The sequence below is a fragment of the Thamnophis elegans genome, chromosome 5, assembly GCF_009769535.1.
Source record: "Thamnophis elegans isolate rThaEle1 chromosome 5, rThaEle1.pri, whole genome shotgun sequence".
In the NCBI taxonomy this organism is placed as follows: Eukaryota; Metazoa; Chordata; class Lepidosauria; order Squamata; family Colubridae; genus Thamnophis; species Thamnophis elegans.
The window spans coordinates 22,304,295-22,325,963 of record NC_045545.1 but is presented as its reverse complement, the minus strand read 5'-3'; the positions used below and the strand labels follow the sequence as shown (position 1 = coordinate 22,325,963).

At 37.0% G+C, this 21,669-nt stretch overlaps 1 protein-coding gene across 1 annotated transcript in view; it reads left to right on the top strand.

Annotated features, from left to right (window-relative positions):
* Positions 1–21,669, top strand: part of LOC116509345 (serine/threonine-protein kinase TNNI3K-like) — a 214,969-nt gene that overhangs the window by 45,510 nt on the left and 147,790 nt on the right. Inside the window, 5 exon segments of the mRNA XM_032218492.1 lie at positions 5,330–5,428; positions 6,536–6,650; positions 6,653–6,673; positions 20,966–21,110; positions 21,215–21,319. Coding sequence (XP_032074383.1) covers positions 5,330–5,428; positions 6,536–6,650; positions 6,653–6,673; positions 20,966–21,110; positions 21,215–21,319 — 485 coding nt within the window.

The window sequence follows — 21,669 nt, the reverse complement described above, 5'->3', positions numbered from 1 at the left end:
TTCAGAAAAAATGTCATATTTTTGAAGGTTGCAACAAAGAGACATATAGCAGTTTTAGAACCAAGGGGCCTTAATTGTTATCTTTCTCTTTTTAATTTTGTTTCCAAAAAGGCAATAATAATTGATCAGATTGTGTTAGAAATCTTTCTGCTACCCTTGTGCAAGAAAGAAAAAGTGTAGTTTATCTAACATATTAGCATTTGTGGACAAGACTCTCTAACACTTAAATAAACTTTAACTGATGCTCTCTTGTAGAACTGGACTTAATTTGGCTCAAAGACTTTGGATATAATTTTCTGTGGAGTCATTAACAAAGCAGGAATGAGAAAAGGGCCAAAGGTTATGCTGCTAATAAAAAATAAATTGGTTAGGTGAAGAGAAACTGAAACATAGCTAGTTTTTGAGCTAGTTTCTAATTAATGTGATAGTCCTATTATGTATGACCTTTTCTTTCGGAGCCGTTACTTTGCTTTAACTTTACTTAAACTGTGCTTAAGGACCTATCTAAATAAATAAATAGAAATGAGAGATTAATATGCTGGAGACACTAATTGCAGTGAGGCAAGTGAAAGTCAAGTTAAATTTCTAACTTTGGTTAGATCAAGCTGATATTTATTTAATCACCCCCCACCCCACCCCAAAATACTTTGAAGACCCAGTTTGGTCTAGTGATTAAGATCCCAAGCCTGAAACTGGAAGATTGTAAAATAATACTATCTTAGGCACAAAGCCAGCTGAATGATATTGAGCCAGTCACTTTACCTCAGATTTAGGAAGCCAGCAATGGCAAACACATTTCTGAAATCTTGCCTAGAAAACTGCAAGAACATGTCTAGGCAGCCACTGAGAGTCAACACCAACTCAAAGGAAAAAGGAAAAAAGAAAGGGAAAAAAAAGAGGCTTTGCCAAGTCACAGCTTTATGCTTAAGTACCAGTCTAAATAAATAAATAGAAGAAAGACTGTTAATAACTTTGGTTAGTGTATGCTTTCATGTATTTAGACTAAGATGACCAGATGTCCCGCTTTTGGCAGGACGGTCCCGCTTTTGAACAATTTGTCCCGCATCCCGCGGTGTTTTTAAAAAGTCCCAATTTTTTGGTTGGCAGCGCACATGGCAAGAAACACTGTGCGGCAGTTTGCAACTGCACCACAGTGATTTCTACTGTCACAGGCTCCGGAAGCTGGAGAGGTCCTTTGCAGGCGGATAGAACTGGGGATTAGTGGCGTGGGGTCAGGTCTGCGGAGCGGAGGGCTGAGCTGGGCGAAGCGAGGTTTCTTTTTTGAGGGGGAAGTCCTGGCTCGGCTGCGGCTCCCGAGCACCCTTGGCTGCGGCTTCATTCCCCAAAGTCTGAAGGGCTTCCCCTAAGCCCCCAGTGCTCGGTCCCAGGCCAAGCGGCTCAGCCGTCGGAAGTTTTTTTTGCCCGCTTCTCTTGGACGCCGCTCTCCCTGCAGCCATGCCGGTCTTCTACACCTGCACCATCAAGAGCATCCTGGAGCCAGTGGCCCAGCAGATTTCCCACCTGGTCATCATGCACGAGAAGGGCGAGGTAGATGGCAAGGTCATCCCGGACCTCACCACCCCGGTGAGGGGAGACAGGCGGGGATCTGGTTGGGAGAGGCCAGCAATGGGGGTGGCTTTTGAAAGGGTTGGGGGATGTTGGGGGAAGGCAATCGGGGGAAGGCTGCTTTGCAACCGCCAGCGAAGTCCTGTCTAAACTTCTTGGTTTGCCCTCCCCAGCCCGGAGCAGACCGTTCTCGGGAAAGCCGGGTTCTTCCTCCCTCCCTTCCTTCTCTTCCCTTCCTCCCTTTCCCCTTCCTCCCTTTCACCTCCCTCCCCTCTTTCCTTCCGTTCCTTCTTTCCTTCCTTCTCCTCCCTCCTCCCCTTCCTGCTTCCCTACTTCTTTCCTTCCCTATCTACCTTCCCTTCCTTCCTTCCTTCCTTCTCCCTTTCTTCATCCTTCCCTCCTTTCCTTCCCTATCTACCTTCCCTTCCTTCTTTCCTTTCTTTCTTCCTTCTTCTCCATTTCTCCCCCTTCCCTCCTTCTTTCCTTCCTACCTTATCTTCCTTTTTCCTTCCTTCTCCTCCCTCCCCTTTCCCTCCCTTACTTCTTTCCTGCTTTCTTTCCTTCTCTACCTTACTTTCTTTCTTTTCCATTCCTTTTCTTGCCCCCCTCCCTTTCTTCTTTCCTTCTTTCTTTTCTTCACTACCTCCCTACTCTTCCTTCCTTCCTTCTTCCCCACTCCCTCCAGCCCAGAGGAGAAGCAGCTGCCTCTGGAACTTCCTGAGAAGTTTCATTGCCTGCTTTTCTCCTTCTCAAATGCCTTCCAATGACTGGCCAAGCTCTCCTCCCTGGAGTCTCTTTCTTCTGCCTGGGAATGGAATTGGGGTGGTGGTGTTCTTGATTAAAACTTTTTCCACCCAGGGCTGTGGCTGAGGTGAAGCTGCCAAGCTCCCGCTGGCGCTCCCACCTGTGGCAGTGGCGCCTCCCCCTCTGTTCGTAGCACCTGAGCTGGGCACTGCATTACCCCTGCCCCCTCCTCCTCCGCAATGCTTTTGAGGAGCCATGAGGCCATGGGAATCAGTAGGAAAGTGGCGGAGGGGGTGGAAGCAGGAAAAAAAAGGCCCCATGGCTTCTCAAAAGTATGGTGGAGGAGGAGGAGGTGGCGGCAGGGGTAATGCGGTGCCCAGTTCAGGTGCTCCGAGCGGAGGGGGAGGCGGTATCACCGCTGCCACGGGCAGGGGCGCCAGTGGGAGCTTAGGCAGCTTCAACTCAGCCGCAGCGCCGGGCGGCAAAAATTTTAATCAAGAACACACACACACCCAGTCAATGGTGTCCCACTTTACCAATTTTAAAATCTGGTCACTTTAATTTAGACAATTTTGTAAATAAAAATAATATGCGTTGGCCATGCCACTGTCTTTGTCAGCCCTCCAGTGTAGGACAGGTTAAGAAAGAGACAGCATAAGAATTACAGGAATACTATTTATTCCTGCAGAATATTAATTTATATTTTATTTATCATATTGGTATAACCACTCATCTATACTACATTTATGGGACAAAAAACAATATTAGAAGGATTTTAAACTCTACATTTATCTTTCAGATATTCTGAAAATACTCTTGGCAGGGGAGAACCCCATGATCTGTCATTATGAATATATGGGTGGCCCAGAGTCTTTAGGAATCTGATTTTTCAATTTGTTAGTTAATTTTGCAACCATGTTCTTGTGTATAAACATTATCATTTATTCCAAAACAGAGGCAAGTTAACACTCAAAATGGCTATATTCATTACTTAACAAATATATTCTGCTTAATTCATCCAGCCAATGGAAGCTCTTTTTCTGTTTTGCAAAGAAAAATGTCTGAACTGTATCTTTTGAATCCTGATATCTTAATTGCACTCCAGATATCTTTATTATATTTTCAACTGCATGCTTATCTTGTTTGCCTATATATTATGGTTTGTGTTTGACTGTATTGCTATGTTTGTTCAGTAATTATTGAAAGGAATTTTGATCTGGGGAAGTCCACTTCAAGTTGTTTCACTAAGAAAGATTTGCAAATACCCATGCTCTTTTGCCTCATCCATTTAAATTATTACCATATTTATGGATATATCAACCAGAGTTTCCAAGAAGATTTCTTCATTTGTGTATGAAACTTACAATATTATCCTGTAATGGGGAAAGGCATACAAATCCTATTAAATACAAGCAAATTGCTTAATCCCTTGGCACAGCATACCCTGATAATTTTGAAATGCACAAATCAAGTATTACAGACAAGTTCATCCTAAACCCACTGCCTCCTCCAATAATTAATTTAAGACTGTGTCTAGAAAGTGGCTCTTTTTACCACTTCATGACTGAGATAAAATCAGCTTCAGAAGTAGTGTAATTTCTCAGCTGAACTACACAACTTAGAATAACATTGTTAAAAAATATATGCATAAAACTGTGATATGAAACGAACTGAATTTGTTGGAAAGGCAAGTCTTGATAGATGATCTCCAAGTCCTGGTGACATTACTGAAGAGTTTATCAGAAGCACAGTAAGATTGTTTGCAGTAGAAAGTGTTAGTATATTTAAGGAAGATTCCAGGTGAGTTGAAAACCTGAAAGTATCAAGTTTCAGCTCAATAGTTCTAGCTCAAGTATACGAGAAGGCACCCTTGTGAAGATGAATGTGCAGCTCTGATGGATGATACTTGTTCATTGATGTCACAGCAGAAGCATCTCCTGGGAAGGATATAAAATAGCTTCCAAACTCCGTATGATCAGTTCTGCATTATCAGCTGTTGGGACTATACGAAGGTTGAAGGAATGTTTTGCATCAACAAAGGCTTAGACAAAGGAACCTTGAAAGTTGCTTGGTGAAACAACCCCGTCTCTTTTGAGATGAGCACAGTCTCCTCCTTGGTGAAACAACACACTCTCCCCCGAGAGTGAAACAAAGAGAGGCAACCAACATGCTTCACTTTGTTCTGCTTCTGAATTTTGTTTTATTACATTCTTGCTATGGGAGAAAACTGAGTAGAACCTACTGTACCTCTCCAAATTGCCAATGTACCAAGCTGGGAAGGATTGCTTGCGAAGAGCACTGAAGGAGACATCACGAGGACCTCCTTGGTTGGATGTCAGAGGAATTCCAGACTGGGAGGATTTTGTGAATATTGAAAGCAATCTGCTATTGCTATGAACCTGAATCTATTTCAACTAGACTTACTTAACTGCAATTGAATACTTTACTATGCCAAGTTTGATCATAAATAGGTACTTTTATTTATAGCGTGTTTCAAAAAGATGTAGGTTCAACCACTTGTCTTGGCATACAGGGATGAAAGTTCCTGAAGCCCATATTATAGTCTATTTTATGTACAGTCCAATGAATATTCTGAACATTTAACTTGATGTGAAATTAATGGCCCTATAGAAAACTAGTGTTTTATACATTGCATTGACAGTTGGTGGTTATAAAATATTATTCATGTCTCAGTATCAGAGATATGTTACTTTTCAGCAAATATTCCAGTATCCTCTATTTACCTCCTTGGTTTTTAAAATCATTTTAACAACAAGTTATACATAGTTTAAAAGACTCAATATTGTGGGAATATTGGTCTTTTCAAATGGAAGAATAGAAGATAAAGATCTCTACGTGTTTGAAGAAATTTGTGAAAACTTTTCTCTTGACTAAAAAAAATGTATTTATGGTGCAATGCAGTATATTCAGTTAATACAAATATAGCATTCAAAAAGTAACATTCCACAAAATGCAATTATATAGGTATTCTAACTAAAATATCTCCTTTCCCTCCTAGGCTGTTGATATACTTCTGCAACATGGTGCTTATGTTAATGTTCAAGATGCAGTCTTTTTTACCCCTTTACACATTGCAGCATATTATGGTCATGAACAGGTATGGCAAAGGTTGTCACTCTTGCTCACAGATGGGAAATTGTATGTACACTATGTTTAATAAACAAGGGAAAATGATGTGGCTGTGGGTTTTTCCCACACATGCATTCCAATAGTTTCGTTGAAATAATCAATGTTTTAACATTTCTTGCAATAGTTCAAGAGATCCTGGGTCCCTGAAGTTCTGAAATAGGATTCCACAGATAACTCCTAAAATATTGTCACAATAGCTGCTCTCAGTTAGTAGGAGTGGACTCTGCCTCTTGTTTCCATTATTATGGGGTCCCAATCCATAGTGCTAACAATAGAGCATAGATAGTGACAGCCACTGCTAATTGGTCTTGTTGCTAATGAAGTTTCACTCTTTATGATGTGTGTTTAAGCTAGAAGAAGAATGTGGTACTCAGTATATCCCCAAACCTTGTTTGCCTATTCAAACAAGCATGTTCTTTAGGCACTGTATATTTCTCTACCTAGATAAAAAACAAAACAAAACAGAACCACTTCCAGAAGTAATTTGAAAAGTGGGAACCAACAAAGAACCTAATCATATAGTCTGTTACAGTAATGGTATATGCAATATTTGCTTTTCTGGAATGCTTCTCTTTGAGATTTCTATAATTCACTCATACAGTTACAGTAGAAAAAATCATTATGTGTAGGACTTTGATGTTGATTTACTTTGTTTTGGTATAAGTTGCTTTGAAACAATAGTCACAGTTGGTGAAATTATGCTAAATGCATATGGTGCTTTCATGATAAGATTTTGCTTTGGAATGTAAACTACAGCTAAGTTCTGGGCAGTTTATTTTATTTGCTATTTCTATCAGTAAGTAAACTAATAGCTGTTGACTGCTCTTACTAACTGTCATTTTAAAAAAAAAAGGAATGGGAACTCCACCTAAAAGTCTGTCAATATGCAATTTCCTTATAACTCAAAACTACCAATCTTGAAATCTCATCATAATTAAGTTATAGAATAATATATAGAATAGAATAGAATAATAGGAGGGCTTGTCATAATATATATTTCCTTTGATTTAGTAGAACATGTAATGTAGCTTGAAATGTAGCTTAAAATTTCATTCTGACTAATAAATCTTATCAGGTAACTCGACTCTTATTGAAATGTGGTGCTGATTTGAATGTGAGTGGAGAAGTTGGAGATAGACCTCTTCACTTAGCTTCTGCCAAAGGATTTCTCAATGTTGCAAAGCTTTTGATGGAGAAGGAACCAAAGCAGATGGTAAAGTATTAAAATATAACCTCGATGTTGTCCTTTGGAGATCTCCAATTTGTAATGTATCTGATTACTTAAACCTATATGTGCAGTATTTCTGTTCACTAATGGTCCTGGCCATCTACTTCTTTCCTGTAGTCCTTTTCTTTCCACTTTCTTGACCACCTTCTATTCTTTTTGACTTTCTGCTGATGGCGTTATTGCGTTAAGTTCTATCTGATTTGTTTTCTCTGGAAACTGAACCACAAGATAACAGGAAAAAAAAAGGTTAGACCAGACTAGAACCCAGAAGCATAATATGCAGCAAAGTTAGATTTATCAGTTCCTCTTTGCTGCGATCTAGTGCTTTTCTGGATTTTGGCAAGTGAGATATGGTAGCTCTAATCAAAAGAACTCAGCCAATGGCAATCCATGGACTGTGTTTTTGGTGAGACCCTGGATAACCATATCACCATCACCAAATATGAGTGAAAACCAGGACAACTATATCATCATCACCAAACCTCCTGACCTCTGCAAAATTCCTTGAGGTATTAAATATTTGGGATTGAATTATTCCTGCTTTATTGACTTATTTTTATCCAATAATAATATACTATAAAAGACAAGGAAACAAAGCAGGTGTTCAAAATTCTAAATTGCAATCAGAATTACATCAATGATAGATAAAGTATTAGTCGAAGATAAGAAAATGATAATCAAGATAAATACAGCCAAGTCTATTTTGCTTTTATAATATTTAACCTTTAATATTGATTCTTATATTTTACAACTGTTTTATATGTCTGTTGTTTTATATGATTGTTGTATGCTGGTCAAAGTCACATTCATGGGATAGGCAGACATGCACATTAGATTGATTTATAAATAAATTTAAAAAAAATACAGACTTAATTCAGTAAATAGTTTATTTAGAAGATATTTAGGGCTATTAGATCTGGGCTGAAAAATTGAAAGGGATACAATTTTTTTTAACTGATCCCAGATGATAGCCCAAATACAATATCAGATTAGATCATTGATCCACCAGCCCAGTGTTATCTATTTTGGTTGTTCTTAGACTAAGTTTACATGCTAAATTTAAGATCCTTTTAAACTGGATTGACCAGGAATCCTCTGTAAAGAAAACATAAGCTGTATCCCTGAGCAATCTCTTCTCTGGAGGGGCCACAAGTCAGGAGGAGTCTGGTAGCACCTTTTCAGACTGATGTATTTTATTAAAAGGCATAACCTTTTGGTGTATTGCAGCTGATTTTGTCAGATGCTAGGAGTGGCTCAACTGATGTAGGATTTAATTTAGGTTGAAGAGGGGGAAAATGGAGGAAAGAGCGCTTTAATTGTTTCCCTTGGGAGGGTGCATTAAAAATGGTTTAACCAAAAGTTAGAAAAGTTGGCTTTTCAGAGAAGTTTTGAAGGACAAGACAAAAGTGATCACAAATAAGTTTCTTGAGAGGTAGTTCTGGACACAAAAGGATTAGTGGAGAATTGGCAGCAATCTTTAACAAGGAAGATGGTGGGGATGACCTCTAGGATTACCATTCTGCTTCTGTGGTACTATATTTTTTTCAGAAATAAAGAGCAAAATGTAAATTTGGACTTCTTTCCATAGCAAAAACACACCGATCAGATGCACTTGCCTCTGGAATGAGGATGCAGCCTTCAGTTTCTGCTCCTTGAAGCCATGCTTGTTGAAAAAGCATCGAGTAAAAAAAAAATACCCCGAAACCTCTACCCAGTAGGGGGTTTCAACCAGTTTGCACCACTTCGGGAGAACAGGTGGTTAACTTTCTGAGCAGTTTGGTGAACTGGTTGTTGGAAGAAATCATTAGGGCAGAGAACCGGTTGTTAAATTATTTGAATCCCACCACTGCCTCTACCCTTCAACCACTTGCTCAGTAGACAATTTCATAACTTAAAAAGCTAGTCATTAGCAAATGCCCTTTTTATGTTAAATATGCTGATTCATATCTTGTAAAGATAAAGATTCCTGTAGAAGTGACCCCCATGTAATTTTCTTAGGGACAATACAATTCTCATTGTTTTCTTCTAGATGTTTTTAACTCAAAGATGCTTTTTCAAAAGGCACCTGGACTGTTTTTTTACCCCCCCCCCCCTTGAGGACAAAGAAGACATTTGCTTTTTATCCATCAATTATGGCAGGAAAGGGGGAGGGGGGCTATGGAAGGATTATCATATTTTTCAGAGTATAAGATGCTCCCTTTTCCCTAAAAAAAGAGGTTGAAAATCTGGGTGCATCTTATATACTGAATACAGCATTTTTCGCCTCCTGAAACCCTGCCCCCTTTGCAAAAATGGCCATGCATAGCCTTTAGGAGGCTTCCAGGGTGCTCGTGGGGGCTGGAGAGGGCAAAAATGAGTGGAAAATGGGCCGTTTTTTGCCCCCCTCCCAGGAGCACCCAATAAGCCTCCTAAAGGCTATGCATGCCCTTTTTTGATGAAAAATTGGCCCATTTTCCTGAAAAACGGGCCCGTTTTCACGAAAAACGGGCCAATTTTGGGAGGTCTGCAGAGTGCAAAAACTTTGTTTTTTTAATTTGCCTCTTCAAAATCTTGGTGTGTCTTATACTCTGGTGCATCTTACACTCTGAAAAATACAATAGTTTTGACAGGATGGCTGTATGTGTGTGTAAGGATCATATTTATTTGCAGTCTTGGCACTCTTCTGAGAGTTCTTGAGGCCATGTATAGGTTTATCTGTGTCCTCAGGGTCACCTGAATCAGAGTGCAAATAGGGGTGGAATCTTTTTGGAACTACTGAAAGGACTAAATTGTAGACAGAAGGTTAGGTGATGCCTTATCCTTCCCCTCTGCTGAGAGAGGACTGCTCAGTGTTAACATAAATGGCCTCTTTTTCCTGTCCTTCATGGTCCTTTCTATCCAGAATGTGGACTTTGCTGTCTTCAGAAGAGTGAATTCTTTCTTCTTCAAGGAAAAGTAACCCAGTTCATTTATCTTTTCAAAAACACCCTTGAGACAACTATGCCTTGGGATGACTGAGAATTTCCACAGACATTCAGCTGTTTTTAACTTTTCAGTATAGTCTGCAACTGCAGAATTTTGCAAAGGTCTCCCATCCAAGAACTAATCAAACTTGCCACTTCTTAGATGGTTCTTTAAATTTTCTTAAAATATTTTTTCCAGTTTTTCGCAGACCACCGCAAAGCTTTGGTCTTCCCATTCTTCTTCCTCCTTATTTCTGCAGTATGATTCTGCTATGTTAGGTTGGAAGTCATTGTTATTTCTCTTCCTACTCCATAGTATCACTAGTATGAATTTAACATATTCTCTCTGAGTTATGAATACGTTACATACCTCCTACTCCTTCATTAAAAATGGTAGGAACAGCATGAGTCAGATTTGTAAGTTATTCTTTTTTCCCCCACCAAAAGCCCTTGATATTAAAGCTTGATGTGTGTGCACTGAACCAGTATAATTATAATACCAGGAGATGGAGGAGGACTGAAAGAAGAGAAGATACATTCTTCCCACCATACTTGGTTTTTTTAAAGTCTTACTACCAGTTTGTCAGTGTATTCCTAAAGAAAAGAAATCAGAACATTTTTCAGATGATGTGTTTTAAAAGAAACAAGGTAGAATGAAGCTAGGACCCTAGAAGATGAAAATGTTGCATTCTCAAAGCCTCACATTTGAAACTTCAGATCTCCATGGCAACTGAGGACAAAATTGCAAGCTTTAAGTGAAGAAAAATAATTCATTATTTACAATTAGCCTTTGAAATCCACACGCATTGCTTCAATACTTTGACCTATCCAGTATAACAGCCATTTAAGACCAGGCTTTCAGATCCAGGAAGCTGAAGAATAGGACCAATTGCTATTGAGACAGAACAAAAAAGTCCAAATGTTGCCAAATGGAGCTAAACACTGGCTGAATGAAAAGCAATGTCAAGGGTTTCGTTTTCTTTTTCCTCTTGGGAAAGAATCCTAAGGATCCTTGGCCACCCATTTTGTATGATATTTGGGAGTTTCAACTAAAAATTACTCCACCAAGAGTGCTTCAAAGTCTGATCTTGAGAAAGAAAGAAGAATGTTCAGATGCGGATATTAAGGGCATTTGACTTCTATCTTCAACTGGTCCAGAATAATGGTGGTATGGCCAGTGATGGGAATGCCATGGTATGGCCATGTAACACTTCTGTTTTGCAAACTGCATGAAATGGGAGTTTGCTTCTGGCTACAATTCAAAGTGTTGGTCCTTACCTACAAAGCCTTACATGGTATAGGGTCTAGTTACTTGTAGGACCTCACAAGATATTCTGTAGTATCTGCCCAGCTAATCTGATCTGATCTGGAAGGGTTTAATCTAACCGTCTAGTGGTTTTTAAAAAAATATGGCACGTGCTGAGATCTTTATTATTTATTGATTGGTTAGATTTATAATTCATCTTCAAAGAATTCAAGGCATGTTATTTTGCCATAATGTTAATCCTATAAGAGAAACCTGAAGTCACCAGGATTAAAATTCAACTATATATATATATATATATATATATATATATATATATATATATATATATATATATATATATATATAGTTAGCTGATGAGAGCTAAATAGCTTGAAATAGATCTATACTAGTCTCCCTTTATTTATTTATCAGCACAAATAAAAAAACACAATATAACAAAGGCAACAGTAAAAATATTGGGTTTCTGTCATGATGGACTCTTGTGATGAGCCGATTGACAGATGATGGAAGCAGTTAGCTTCCTCCCATAATTGGGGCTTACCAGGGGTTGTAAAAATCATATATATAGGTGTGTGTGTGTGTGTGTGTGTGTGTGGTGTGTGTGGTGTGTACACACACACACATATATATTGATTAGCAATATATATTGATTAGCAATATCAAATTGATATAGTATTAATAGGTATGAAATTCCTAAATTCAGATAAGATAGAAGATAGTATAAAACAATCAATTGATTGTTTACCCTTAATATTATCAACACATAACCAAATTTGGCTACATTTGTTTTCAAAATTCCATGAGAATCAGACAGAACTCAGTATAATAAAGATATCAGAGCAGCAGTATATTGAATAATAGTCAATAGTCATACAATTGAGTAAAGGAAATTTTCAATATACATCTCACATGTTATACTTATACATGCACGTGAATGTATAGGGATTCACAATATGAACACATGAATATTTCAAATACATAGAATGTATTTCCTTTCTATTCTTTTTAAAACCTTGAAAACTTGCAGAGATTTTTGGTCACTTCTAATAAAGGTACGATGCAACTACGAACTTTGGACCTTATTCCCATGAAATAGTGCCCTTTTTTTTCCTCTTAAATTTGTGGTAGTGTTAATTCAGTTTGCCTGTGGTGATCAGAAGAGCAGTCCTTTATTAATTTTTATCTATGACACATTTGACTGTTCTTACTCGTTACAAGCAGCTGTTTCTTGTAACCCCATATGTTATAAGTGAAGTGCAGTATAATGTCACTGTTTAGTTCAATATTGGATTCTGTGAAATCCATTATACAACAGCGGGCTGTCTTATTCATACACAATAGGAACTCTCTCAAGTTAAGGTCAAATGCTGCCAGTGCTGTTTCATGTTTAAAATCTTTACCCATGTGGGGAGTCCAATAGTAAATTGGAATGTTTCTGGAAAGATAGTTTTTCTGCTATTTTGTGTTCTGCATATCCTTGGGCTTATGAAACTTGAACATTGGCACTACCTTCCCAGAGGTACTTGGGGTCATCCTATCAGTGTCAGAAAAGAGCTAAGTGAGTCAACATGTTTTCCTTTTGTCCTGAGGCTATACGTACCTACACAGCTGAGGTACAACACTGGCAGGAAAAACAAGATTGTTAGAGGTTTTTTTTCAATGTTTCTGCATTGAATCCTCCACGTATTCTTATAAAACTGGGCTACTTAAAACTCTCAGCTCATGTTCTATTGTACTATATGCAAACTACATCTGCTGAAGAGCAGGGGTTCCTGCTCTTCAAAATCGGGACATTAAAGTGGCAGGTGAGCGTAAGCATACATCCCCACTTGTGCAAGCAGTGGGCAAGAGTGGGTGTGCATGTTCCGTTTGCGTGGGCAGCAAGCAAGCGTAGGCATGCATGGTCCATTTGCGAGTACACATACCTGCCGCTTGTGGAAATGAAGCTGTGTACACATATGTACTTACCTGCTGCTTACATGGAACCATCCCTTCTCCTGACCCCCAGATGGTCTACAAATCCGGAAAGGTTGGAGAACTCTGCTGCAGAAGATGTATCACCATTACTAAACTCCTTCATTGATTGCCATAAATTGACTACACAATGTATGGTAATCTTCGACGTATGACCACAGTTGAGCCCAAAATTTATGTTGCTAGTTGTTAAGTGAGTTTTGTCCCATTTTATGACCTTACTTGCCATAATGGTTAAATGAATCACTGCAGTTGTTAAGTTAGCAACATGGTTGTTAAGTGAATCTGGCTTCCCCATTGACTTTCCATGTCAGAAGGTCACAAAAGGCAATCGCATGACCCCAGATTACTGCAACTGTCTTAAATACATGTCAGTTACCAAGCATCTGAATTACGATCACTTGACCATGGGGTTGCTGCAATGGTTGTGTGAAAAATGATCATGTCACTTATTTGAATCTCAGCGTAACTTAGATCGGACACTAACAAATTATTATAAATTGAGGACCACCTGTATATATAAGCCCACAAAGGAAGTATCTGAAGAAATGGAATATATCTCCCGAATATTTTTTTTAATATTTAATGTATAAAGTGTCCTCTTTGTATAAAATGTGATATGTCCAGCTGACCCTGTTGCTGTTGCTTCAATTTCTGCATATAGTTAACTGCCAGTGGAGCTGCCAGACATAATTTGATTTTTCCTTAAAATGGCATTAAGATTATCCAATTATATTCACTTACTTGAAGAATCTCATCAAACTAAGTGTAAATTACTTTTAAGAAACTACGTATGGGAGTGTATTGCATCGAATCTGTAGCGATCTCTGTTCCTGCATCCAGGTTACTAGCAGTTCCAACTTAATCATATTTTCCAAATCTGATAATGCTGAACCTCTATATATTCCGCTATACAATTGCAAAAAGAGCACCAAAACTGAATCTTTACATAAAACAATTATTTTAATTTAGGGATTGTATATGTTGTAATTTACATTCTACATATATACTAACACAAATACTATACGTTCTTATTTAGGGAATACAAGCAGTCCTCAGTTTAGGAGCAGTTACAGCCAGCCTGAACCTTGAACCCTGATGATCAGGGTTCAAGGTTCCAATGATTGCTCCCCCTCCATGGTCACATGACCGAACTTCAGACAGTCAGCAACAGAGCCACATATTCTGCAGTTTGCAGCACCCCACAATCAAGTGATCACATTTGACAATAGTTTGTTGAAAACCAGCTTTTCCAGTTTTTAGCAAATCATGCCCACAGAAAATCATTAGTTTGCTTAACAACCGTGGCATTCACTTAACAACTGTGGTATTTGCTTTACAACCATTGATTGCATACAACATGCTACCAAAATGGGCAGGCTCCATTATGGGCATATGTTGAGGACTATCTGAATCATATATTCTGGAATCTCAATAGATCTCAAAGATAAATGAATGGGCCTGTTGTTTTCTATACCTGGACTCAATTCATAAAAGTTGTTGAATGTTAAAACCTGTACTTGAAATTTGATATAGAAGACTCTTAAGAATCACTGCCAAAGTCACACAAATAATTTTAATTATTTTGAAGATTCCTCAAAAAACAGGCCTGGTTAAGCGTCAGAGCAGCCTCCTATAGAAGGTTTTCCTGTAATATAACTTTCAGGTTATGAAAGTCTGTGATGGTTTTTATCAGATTTTAAAAAAAAGATTGGAAGCACAGCTAGGAATGTATAAAACCTATCTTGTCATTGTCCCAGAGTTTTGCATTTCCATTTTTATGGTCATGAAAATCCATATTCTATGTAATGTCAGGCAAATCTTTACTTTTAAGTATTGTAGGCTTAAATTAAATGTGCATCAGAATTCAGATGCTATCAGCTTCTTTCAATAGGATATGCATTCAGGCATACATCACCATTTTACTCCCCATTTAGCTTGCAAAAACGCTTGCATATTTAGTTACTACCAATATTTTAATAGAAAGTAAATATGATAGAATCAGAGAAATGTGGATTTCAGGTAATTATCCACATGAGAATCACAACATTCTTATTGGAAACCAATCTAGTCAGACTGCCGCAGCATCCTAATTGCAAGAGAGATACAGATCAGCCTACAGCTCATCAGTGTCGGAATCCATGTATTCAATCATTGTATCAAATTAAGCATTTATACATACAACATTATGTACACACTGTGTTTCCTTATCTATACACTTTTAGTGTAATTTTTTTGCCAGATATTCATATAGGTTTACCCAATATTAAGTCAATAAATATTTGAGAAACGTAAATCAGTGACATTATGGAAGATAGAGAAAGTATTTAGTTTCCAGGAATGTGTGCACCCAGCAAACAAATAAGGATGTGCAGGAGAGTTAGCAAGATAAAGAATAGAACATCTTTGACTACTTTTTCCCTCATAATAGGCAGCATGTTCTCTCTTTGAGTTCCTGCTACCAGAAGAATGTCTTTTCATCCTTTAACATTGATGTTCTCTACAACAGTGAAGGAAAGTTGAATTAACATCACCCTGCAGTCATGATCTGCCATGCATGCATTGTGACCTGCCAATGCCATGCAGTCATGATGCAGTCATGATCTGCCAATGCCATGCATTGTGGCATGTTGTGTGCGTGCGTGAAAACAGTCTGGCATATTTGGCAACAAATGCAAGAGTCTGATGAGTTTGAAGAAAATATAAAATTATTAGAGTCACAAACAGCCACATTTCAAACCCCTAAGAAAGGAGAAAGATTGATTAAACCAAACAAGTATGGACATATGAAGGGCATCATAAGGAAGTGAGTCTAAGCATCTTCCCCAATAGGCAAGAATGGCAACCAAAACATATGTAGATGTAATGCACCACTGCAATTCAGAAACTACTCTGAGGCCTTTAAAAAAGAAAGAGGTGGTAGAAAACACATTGTTAAATAGGTAAATTGATCCCTGAAGAACAGGGAAGATACACCATTCTATAACAAAGATAAAGAAAATTTACAGTAGTCGATGATTCACTATGAACAAGGGCAAATGTCACATGTCCTCATGAAGAGTGTTGACTGCCAGGGCAAGGAATGGGGATACCATAGAACCGATTCATGCCCACTGATCAAGCCCACTGACAATTAACCTTTCGGATACATATAGCAAAATGATATTCTCAACAGCTCTTACATGATGAATTTTCAATCCTTAGGAAGGACACATTAGCGCTTGGATAGCGAGATTCTTCTAATGCATAGAAAAGGACTACAAAGAATTACAAGGGAATGATTAGCTTCATAAATAATGGGAGTGGCAAGACTGATTTCTAGAACCATGATCTGAATTTTCTAAATGATGGATTGCTAATAAAAAAATTGATAGCACCTAACAAAAACAGATTGGAATGGTACATGGTAAGCGTGATCAGAAAGGCTATGAACAAATTGGTGGTGAAAAACCTTTAAAGAAGAACCTCAAGTAAAAACTGAAAGGAAATGAGTGTGTTGCTATAACCAGGCATCAGTCAATTTAAAATAAAAAAGTATTGGCTCATAAAATTAATTGTCTATACATTAATGTTCATATTATTGGAAATAAACAACTGGGAAAGAATAATAATTTAAGATACGGGAAGGTAATTTCTGATTAAATGTTAAAAGAAAAAAAATCAAAGCTATAAGACAGTTTGATGGTGGAAACAGTTATCAGCTGACTCCTCCACACACTATAACTAAATATAGGCAAGCATAAAGTTCAGAAACTATAAGCTATTGTATAGTGAAAGGGAAGCTTGTTGATGAATATTTTCAATTAATTAATCAATCTGAGTACTATACTGGTTATGCATCACTTGATTATCTTTTTCAGATATAGTGATGATAAAAATTATGATAGAGAGAACTTGGTACAGAGATGTTCACATGTTCCTATCACCTCTCAATCTGAAATTAGGTAATATAAATTAGTATTTCTAGAACTTCCCTGAAAACTCAAGGCCAGCAAAATATTTCAACTGTTCTACATCTCTTTTCCGCTGATGCTCAAGAGTTTTGCAGCCCAGATTGGGCAGTCCTAATAAATCAATGCTGAACTATTTTTCACTAATCCCTTTGAAACAAACATTCTCCAAGCTTCTACGCATCCCTTTATTCTCTCCTAGCTGGCCCATATTTCAATTTCACATTCATATTATGGACCTGAGTTACAATTTCCTTTAGGCAACCAGATAGTATGTGCGATGACAATTTGTGTCTCATATCCCTTTCTTTCTTTCTTTCTTTCTTTCTTTTTTCTTTCTTTCTTTCTTTCTTTCTTTTCTTTCTTATTTTTTTTTATTTTTTTTTTTTTCTTTTTTTTTTTTTTTTTTTTTTTTTTTCTTTTTTTTTTTCTTTTTGTTTTTTTCTTTTTTTTTTTTTTTTTTTTTTTTTTTTTTTTTTTTTTTTTTTTCTTTTTTTTTATTTTTCTTTTTTTTTTTTTTTTTTTTTCTTTTTTTTTCTTTTGTTTTTTCTTTTCTTTCTTTCTTTCTTCCAGATAACATTTACAGTAGGTATTTATTGAGAATATTCTGCTAAAATGGGGATCCATTATGAGTTATATATTTTTCTTCATCTACTCTATTTTCACATAAACAAATATGTCAGAGATGGAAGGTATTCAAAACTGCACCTGGGATTTTGATTGCCACTGAAATACGGCATGAATCCAGCAAAGGACCATGGGCAAATCTCCAATACTTTGATGTACACTTATTGCCAGATGAACAGCACAGATGTTATTTTTTTTAATTATTGTGGTGTTGCTTTCTTACCACTTCTTTATAAGTGGTGTTATTTGAACTGCACATTTTCCGTGGATGGTTGTTTTTAAGAAATATTTTAACTAAATTCAGTTTTATGATGCTTGTTCATTTCACGTTGTATATATTTATGTTATTTAAGACAACTAATTTCATGAGAATGTTCTTATTTAAAATGCTTTCTAAAACATTTTTAAAATTTAATCCATTATATAAGTAAAGGATTATGTGAAGAAAGTATTGTATAGTTTTACGAACTCTTAGTACTGCTAGTAAATAATACATCCATTTTTGTTTTGGCAAGATAGCTGGATTCCATGCAGATATATTTTTCTTACCAATGTAAGTCAGAAAGATAAAAGCAGTACTTTCCCCAAACTCTGCTTTGGACACTGTGTTACAATTCGGATAAAATCCAGCCTACTTAATTATAAGCTTTTGAAATCTGGTAAACTTTCACTGAATTGACTTCAGTGTCCCAAACAATTTGGAGTAGGGGACAGAGATGCAAAATATTGATTGGAAATGAAATGTGTGTTTTAAACACTACTGTTTAGCAGCAGTAATGTCTTTCAGAAGCATTTCTGACCTCTGTACATCAATTTCAAGTAAATTATTGCATTTATGAGAAGTGAAAAACTCATCACTGCAAGCTACCAATTGGAAAATTTCTGCCAAAAAGAAGGGCATGCTGTTTCCTGAATATTCTTTATAAATACTTAACTAGATTAAATCCCCACAGGAGATGAATCTAATCTTTTTCATGAGGTATCACACCAATGATATCTCTTGATAGAATTGTGAAATTCTACTTCTTGTATGTCAACTGGAACAAACTTTGAATTTACAATTCAAGAGGCATTGGAAGTGATGGACATTTGTGTGATTCTCACATTTTTGCTCCTCTGATTCCATCTCATTGCTTTTCTAGTAAATCGAGTACACAAAGTAACACGGAGGCCAGTTTTAAAATGCATACAGCTGTTTAACACATTGCTAAAAATTAACAGCAATGCTGTTTCTGAGGTACATTAGCTCAGATTAAAAATAATGCCCTGGTTCTAAAAAGCAGTAAAAACATATAAGAAAAGAACTCAATAAACAGAGTTCTAATTTGCATGGAAGACAGATAAAAGCAACACATGTATGCCAAAGTCACTATTATTATGAAAGATGTTTTGTTTGTTATTATAGATCACATAAGAATGGAAAGAGTTCTACTTTTGGTAGGCAAAGACCAAATAATATATTATTTTAGACTGATGATGGGAAAGGAGTAAATTGTAAATAACATGAGCTTCAGATTAATCATGAATGTTAATGTCAATTATATGTGCAAATAATCAGTCTAGAAAACTTTCAGTTTTTCTACAGATCATTTTTAGAAGAGTTTTATTTCAGCTCTTACTCCGAAGTACTTATCTTCATACATATGTTTAAATTTACCTTTCCGATTTGAATACATCTTTGACATAGGTTTCCATTCTTGCTGATTCGCAGCATGAGCGTTAATGTATTTTAAACAAAATATGAATTTTCCAAGCCATAGAACATTGTTTCCTTATGCTGAATAATTTTTGCTTCTCATTCTTCGTATAATAACTTGGGTGCTTGTTTCCTTTAACATGTTCCTTTTGGGTCATAATTTCGCTCTACATGCTTAATATGTAAGGTAGCAGGATCCCTGTGAAAAGGTCATTAACTCAGTGAAGCTTTTTTATTTTCCTTGACTGAAAACTCCACAATAATACTCAGCAAATATAGCTGCAGCAATAATTGATTACAGTAGGGTCTCAGGTTTCTAAGCAATTACAGGAAAAAGGCATTAAAGGTCAGCTGTAGGGTACAAATCCTTTATCAGTTAATCATGATATTTGAGAAACAGTGTATGGAGAGGTGGGGTGTTTGCAGTGTATGGTTAAAATAAAAGTCCAGATGGTGGCCACAGCAATGTGATTGAAGCTGTGTCTGTCTTTTTTTTAATGTGAATTACACATACAACTCAAAAATACAGACAGATCTTTGATCACACCATTTTGCATTTTGACATTATAACCTATAGACACACCTATTGTTTGGGCTTGCAGCTAAACTTGATGTTATAATTGGATCCCCAATCTGTTTTCTATCTTCTTTTATAGCAGCTTAAGCAATGGATATTCTTTCCCAACATAGATGAGAGAGCAAAGTGCTATTTGGAAGGGTTTAATCCCCCCCCCCCCGCCCCGTCCCATCCATGCAGGTTGGAATCATCATCTCCATAGGGAAAACATTACACAGGATTGGTTGCACAGCAAACTGGAAGGGATTATTCTCCTTAAGGACTAGGGCAGGATAGCTTTTGTGGGTTTAAATTTAATTAAATTTAATGTGTTAAATGTGTTATGGCCACCCACTCCAGAAGACTCTGAGTGGCTTATGAAAAAAAAGTAAATAGAATTTAAACCCACATAAATAGGCAGTGCAGACTAAAATAGCTGCAACCATAAATAGTATAAAACTATAAAATATGCCCCACCAATATATTACAATCACAGTTAACCCAAGCCTGGGAACAGAACAATGCTTGGGAACAGAACAAAGCTAGGATATGAAAATGGCTAGCCCTTTGCATCTCATGAAGTATCATGATGGACACTAAGTGAGGATAAACTGTTCCTACTAATGGAAAAAAATGGAAAAATAGAGAGGTGCAGTTTCCTGAAGTTCCCATTTCACTAAATTAATGTTCAGATGGATGGATTTTGAAGGACAGCTTTAGGTTTCAATGTGGTTTCTCAGTTGCAACTCAATTGGATTGAAGATTTTCCTTTTTCTTCTGGACCAGCAGCTAGAGAGAGGACTTCCTATCATGGTTTTGGGTAAGATAATATTTCCTTTCTACCCAAAGAGGAAATTCTCAGATAAATTAGTTTGCTTAATTGCTCTAAATCATCTGTCTTGATTTACAACTCCTTCAATTAAATGCACAGATTGTTCATGATTTTAATTTGGTCATGTATGTATTTGCTTTCATTTGTACTTATGCTTAGTTCATTGTTCTTGGACAGTGTTGAAAGTTGTGTTCTTTTATTTGCTGATTTTGGGCAAATTTTCCTCTGGATTGAATGAAAATATGTGAGGAATCAATGGTTGTCTATTTCTGCCTTATGGGATCAAATTGTGTAGAAGACCACTTGAGTTTGTCAGATTCTGTCCTTTTCCAATGAAATTTCATAATCTACAGTATACATCACATCCATGATCATTGATAAAGCTTTAATTATAGCTACTATTTTTTTTCTTCCTCCTTTGATTGAATGGTAGTCAATGCTCAAGACAATGAAGACCATGTTCCTCTCCACTTCTGCTCTCGATTTGGACATCAGGATATTGTCAAGTTCTTGCTCCAAAGTAATTTTGAAGTCCAATCCCATGTGGTTAACATTTATGGGGATACACCACTACACTTGTGAGTAACAAGCAATGCTGGGCTTTCCCCCCACTCCTTAGTGTGCACTAATTTCCACCTTTCTTTACTAAAAACAATGTCTTGATCATTTTCTCTCCCTCTAGGGCTTGCTACAATGGAAAATTTGAAGTTGTAAAGGAGTTAATCCAACTTTCAGGAACAGAAAGTCTCACTAAGGAAAATATATTTAGTGAAACTGCCTTTCATAGGTATTTTATTTTATGTTTGATTCCCCCCCCCTTTCTCCAAGTCAAAAAAAATACTGAATCATTCGGTCTGTCAGATATTTGATTGGTTACTCAAAATGTTACTGAAAAGGATTGGTAAACCCAATTTTATCTCCTTTTCTTGAGATACTCACGGGGTCTCATTCCCAAGCTTTCCTTTTTGCAGTCTTATTTACCGTTTTCCGTACTGCAAAATACATCTGCTGTAAAACACATCTGATGAGTCTCATATTTGTATCATTAGTGAGGAAAAATTCTAGGTGGCCAAAGCTATAAAACAATGAAATAACACACATACAACAGCCAGAACTTAAAGATAAAAACCAGAAGTA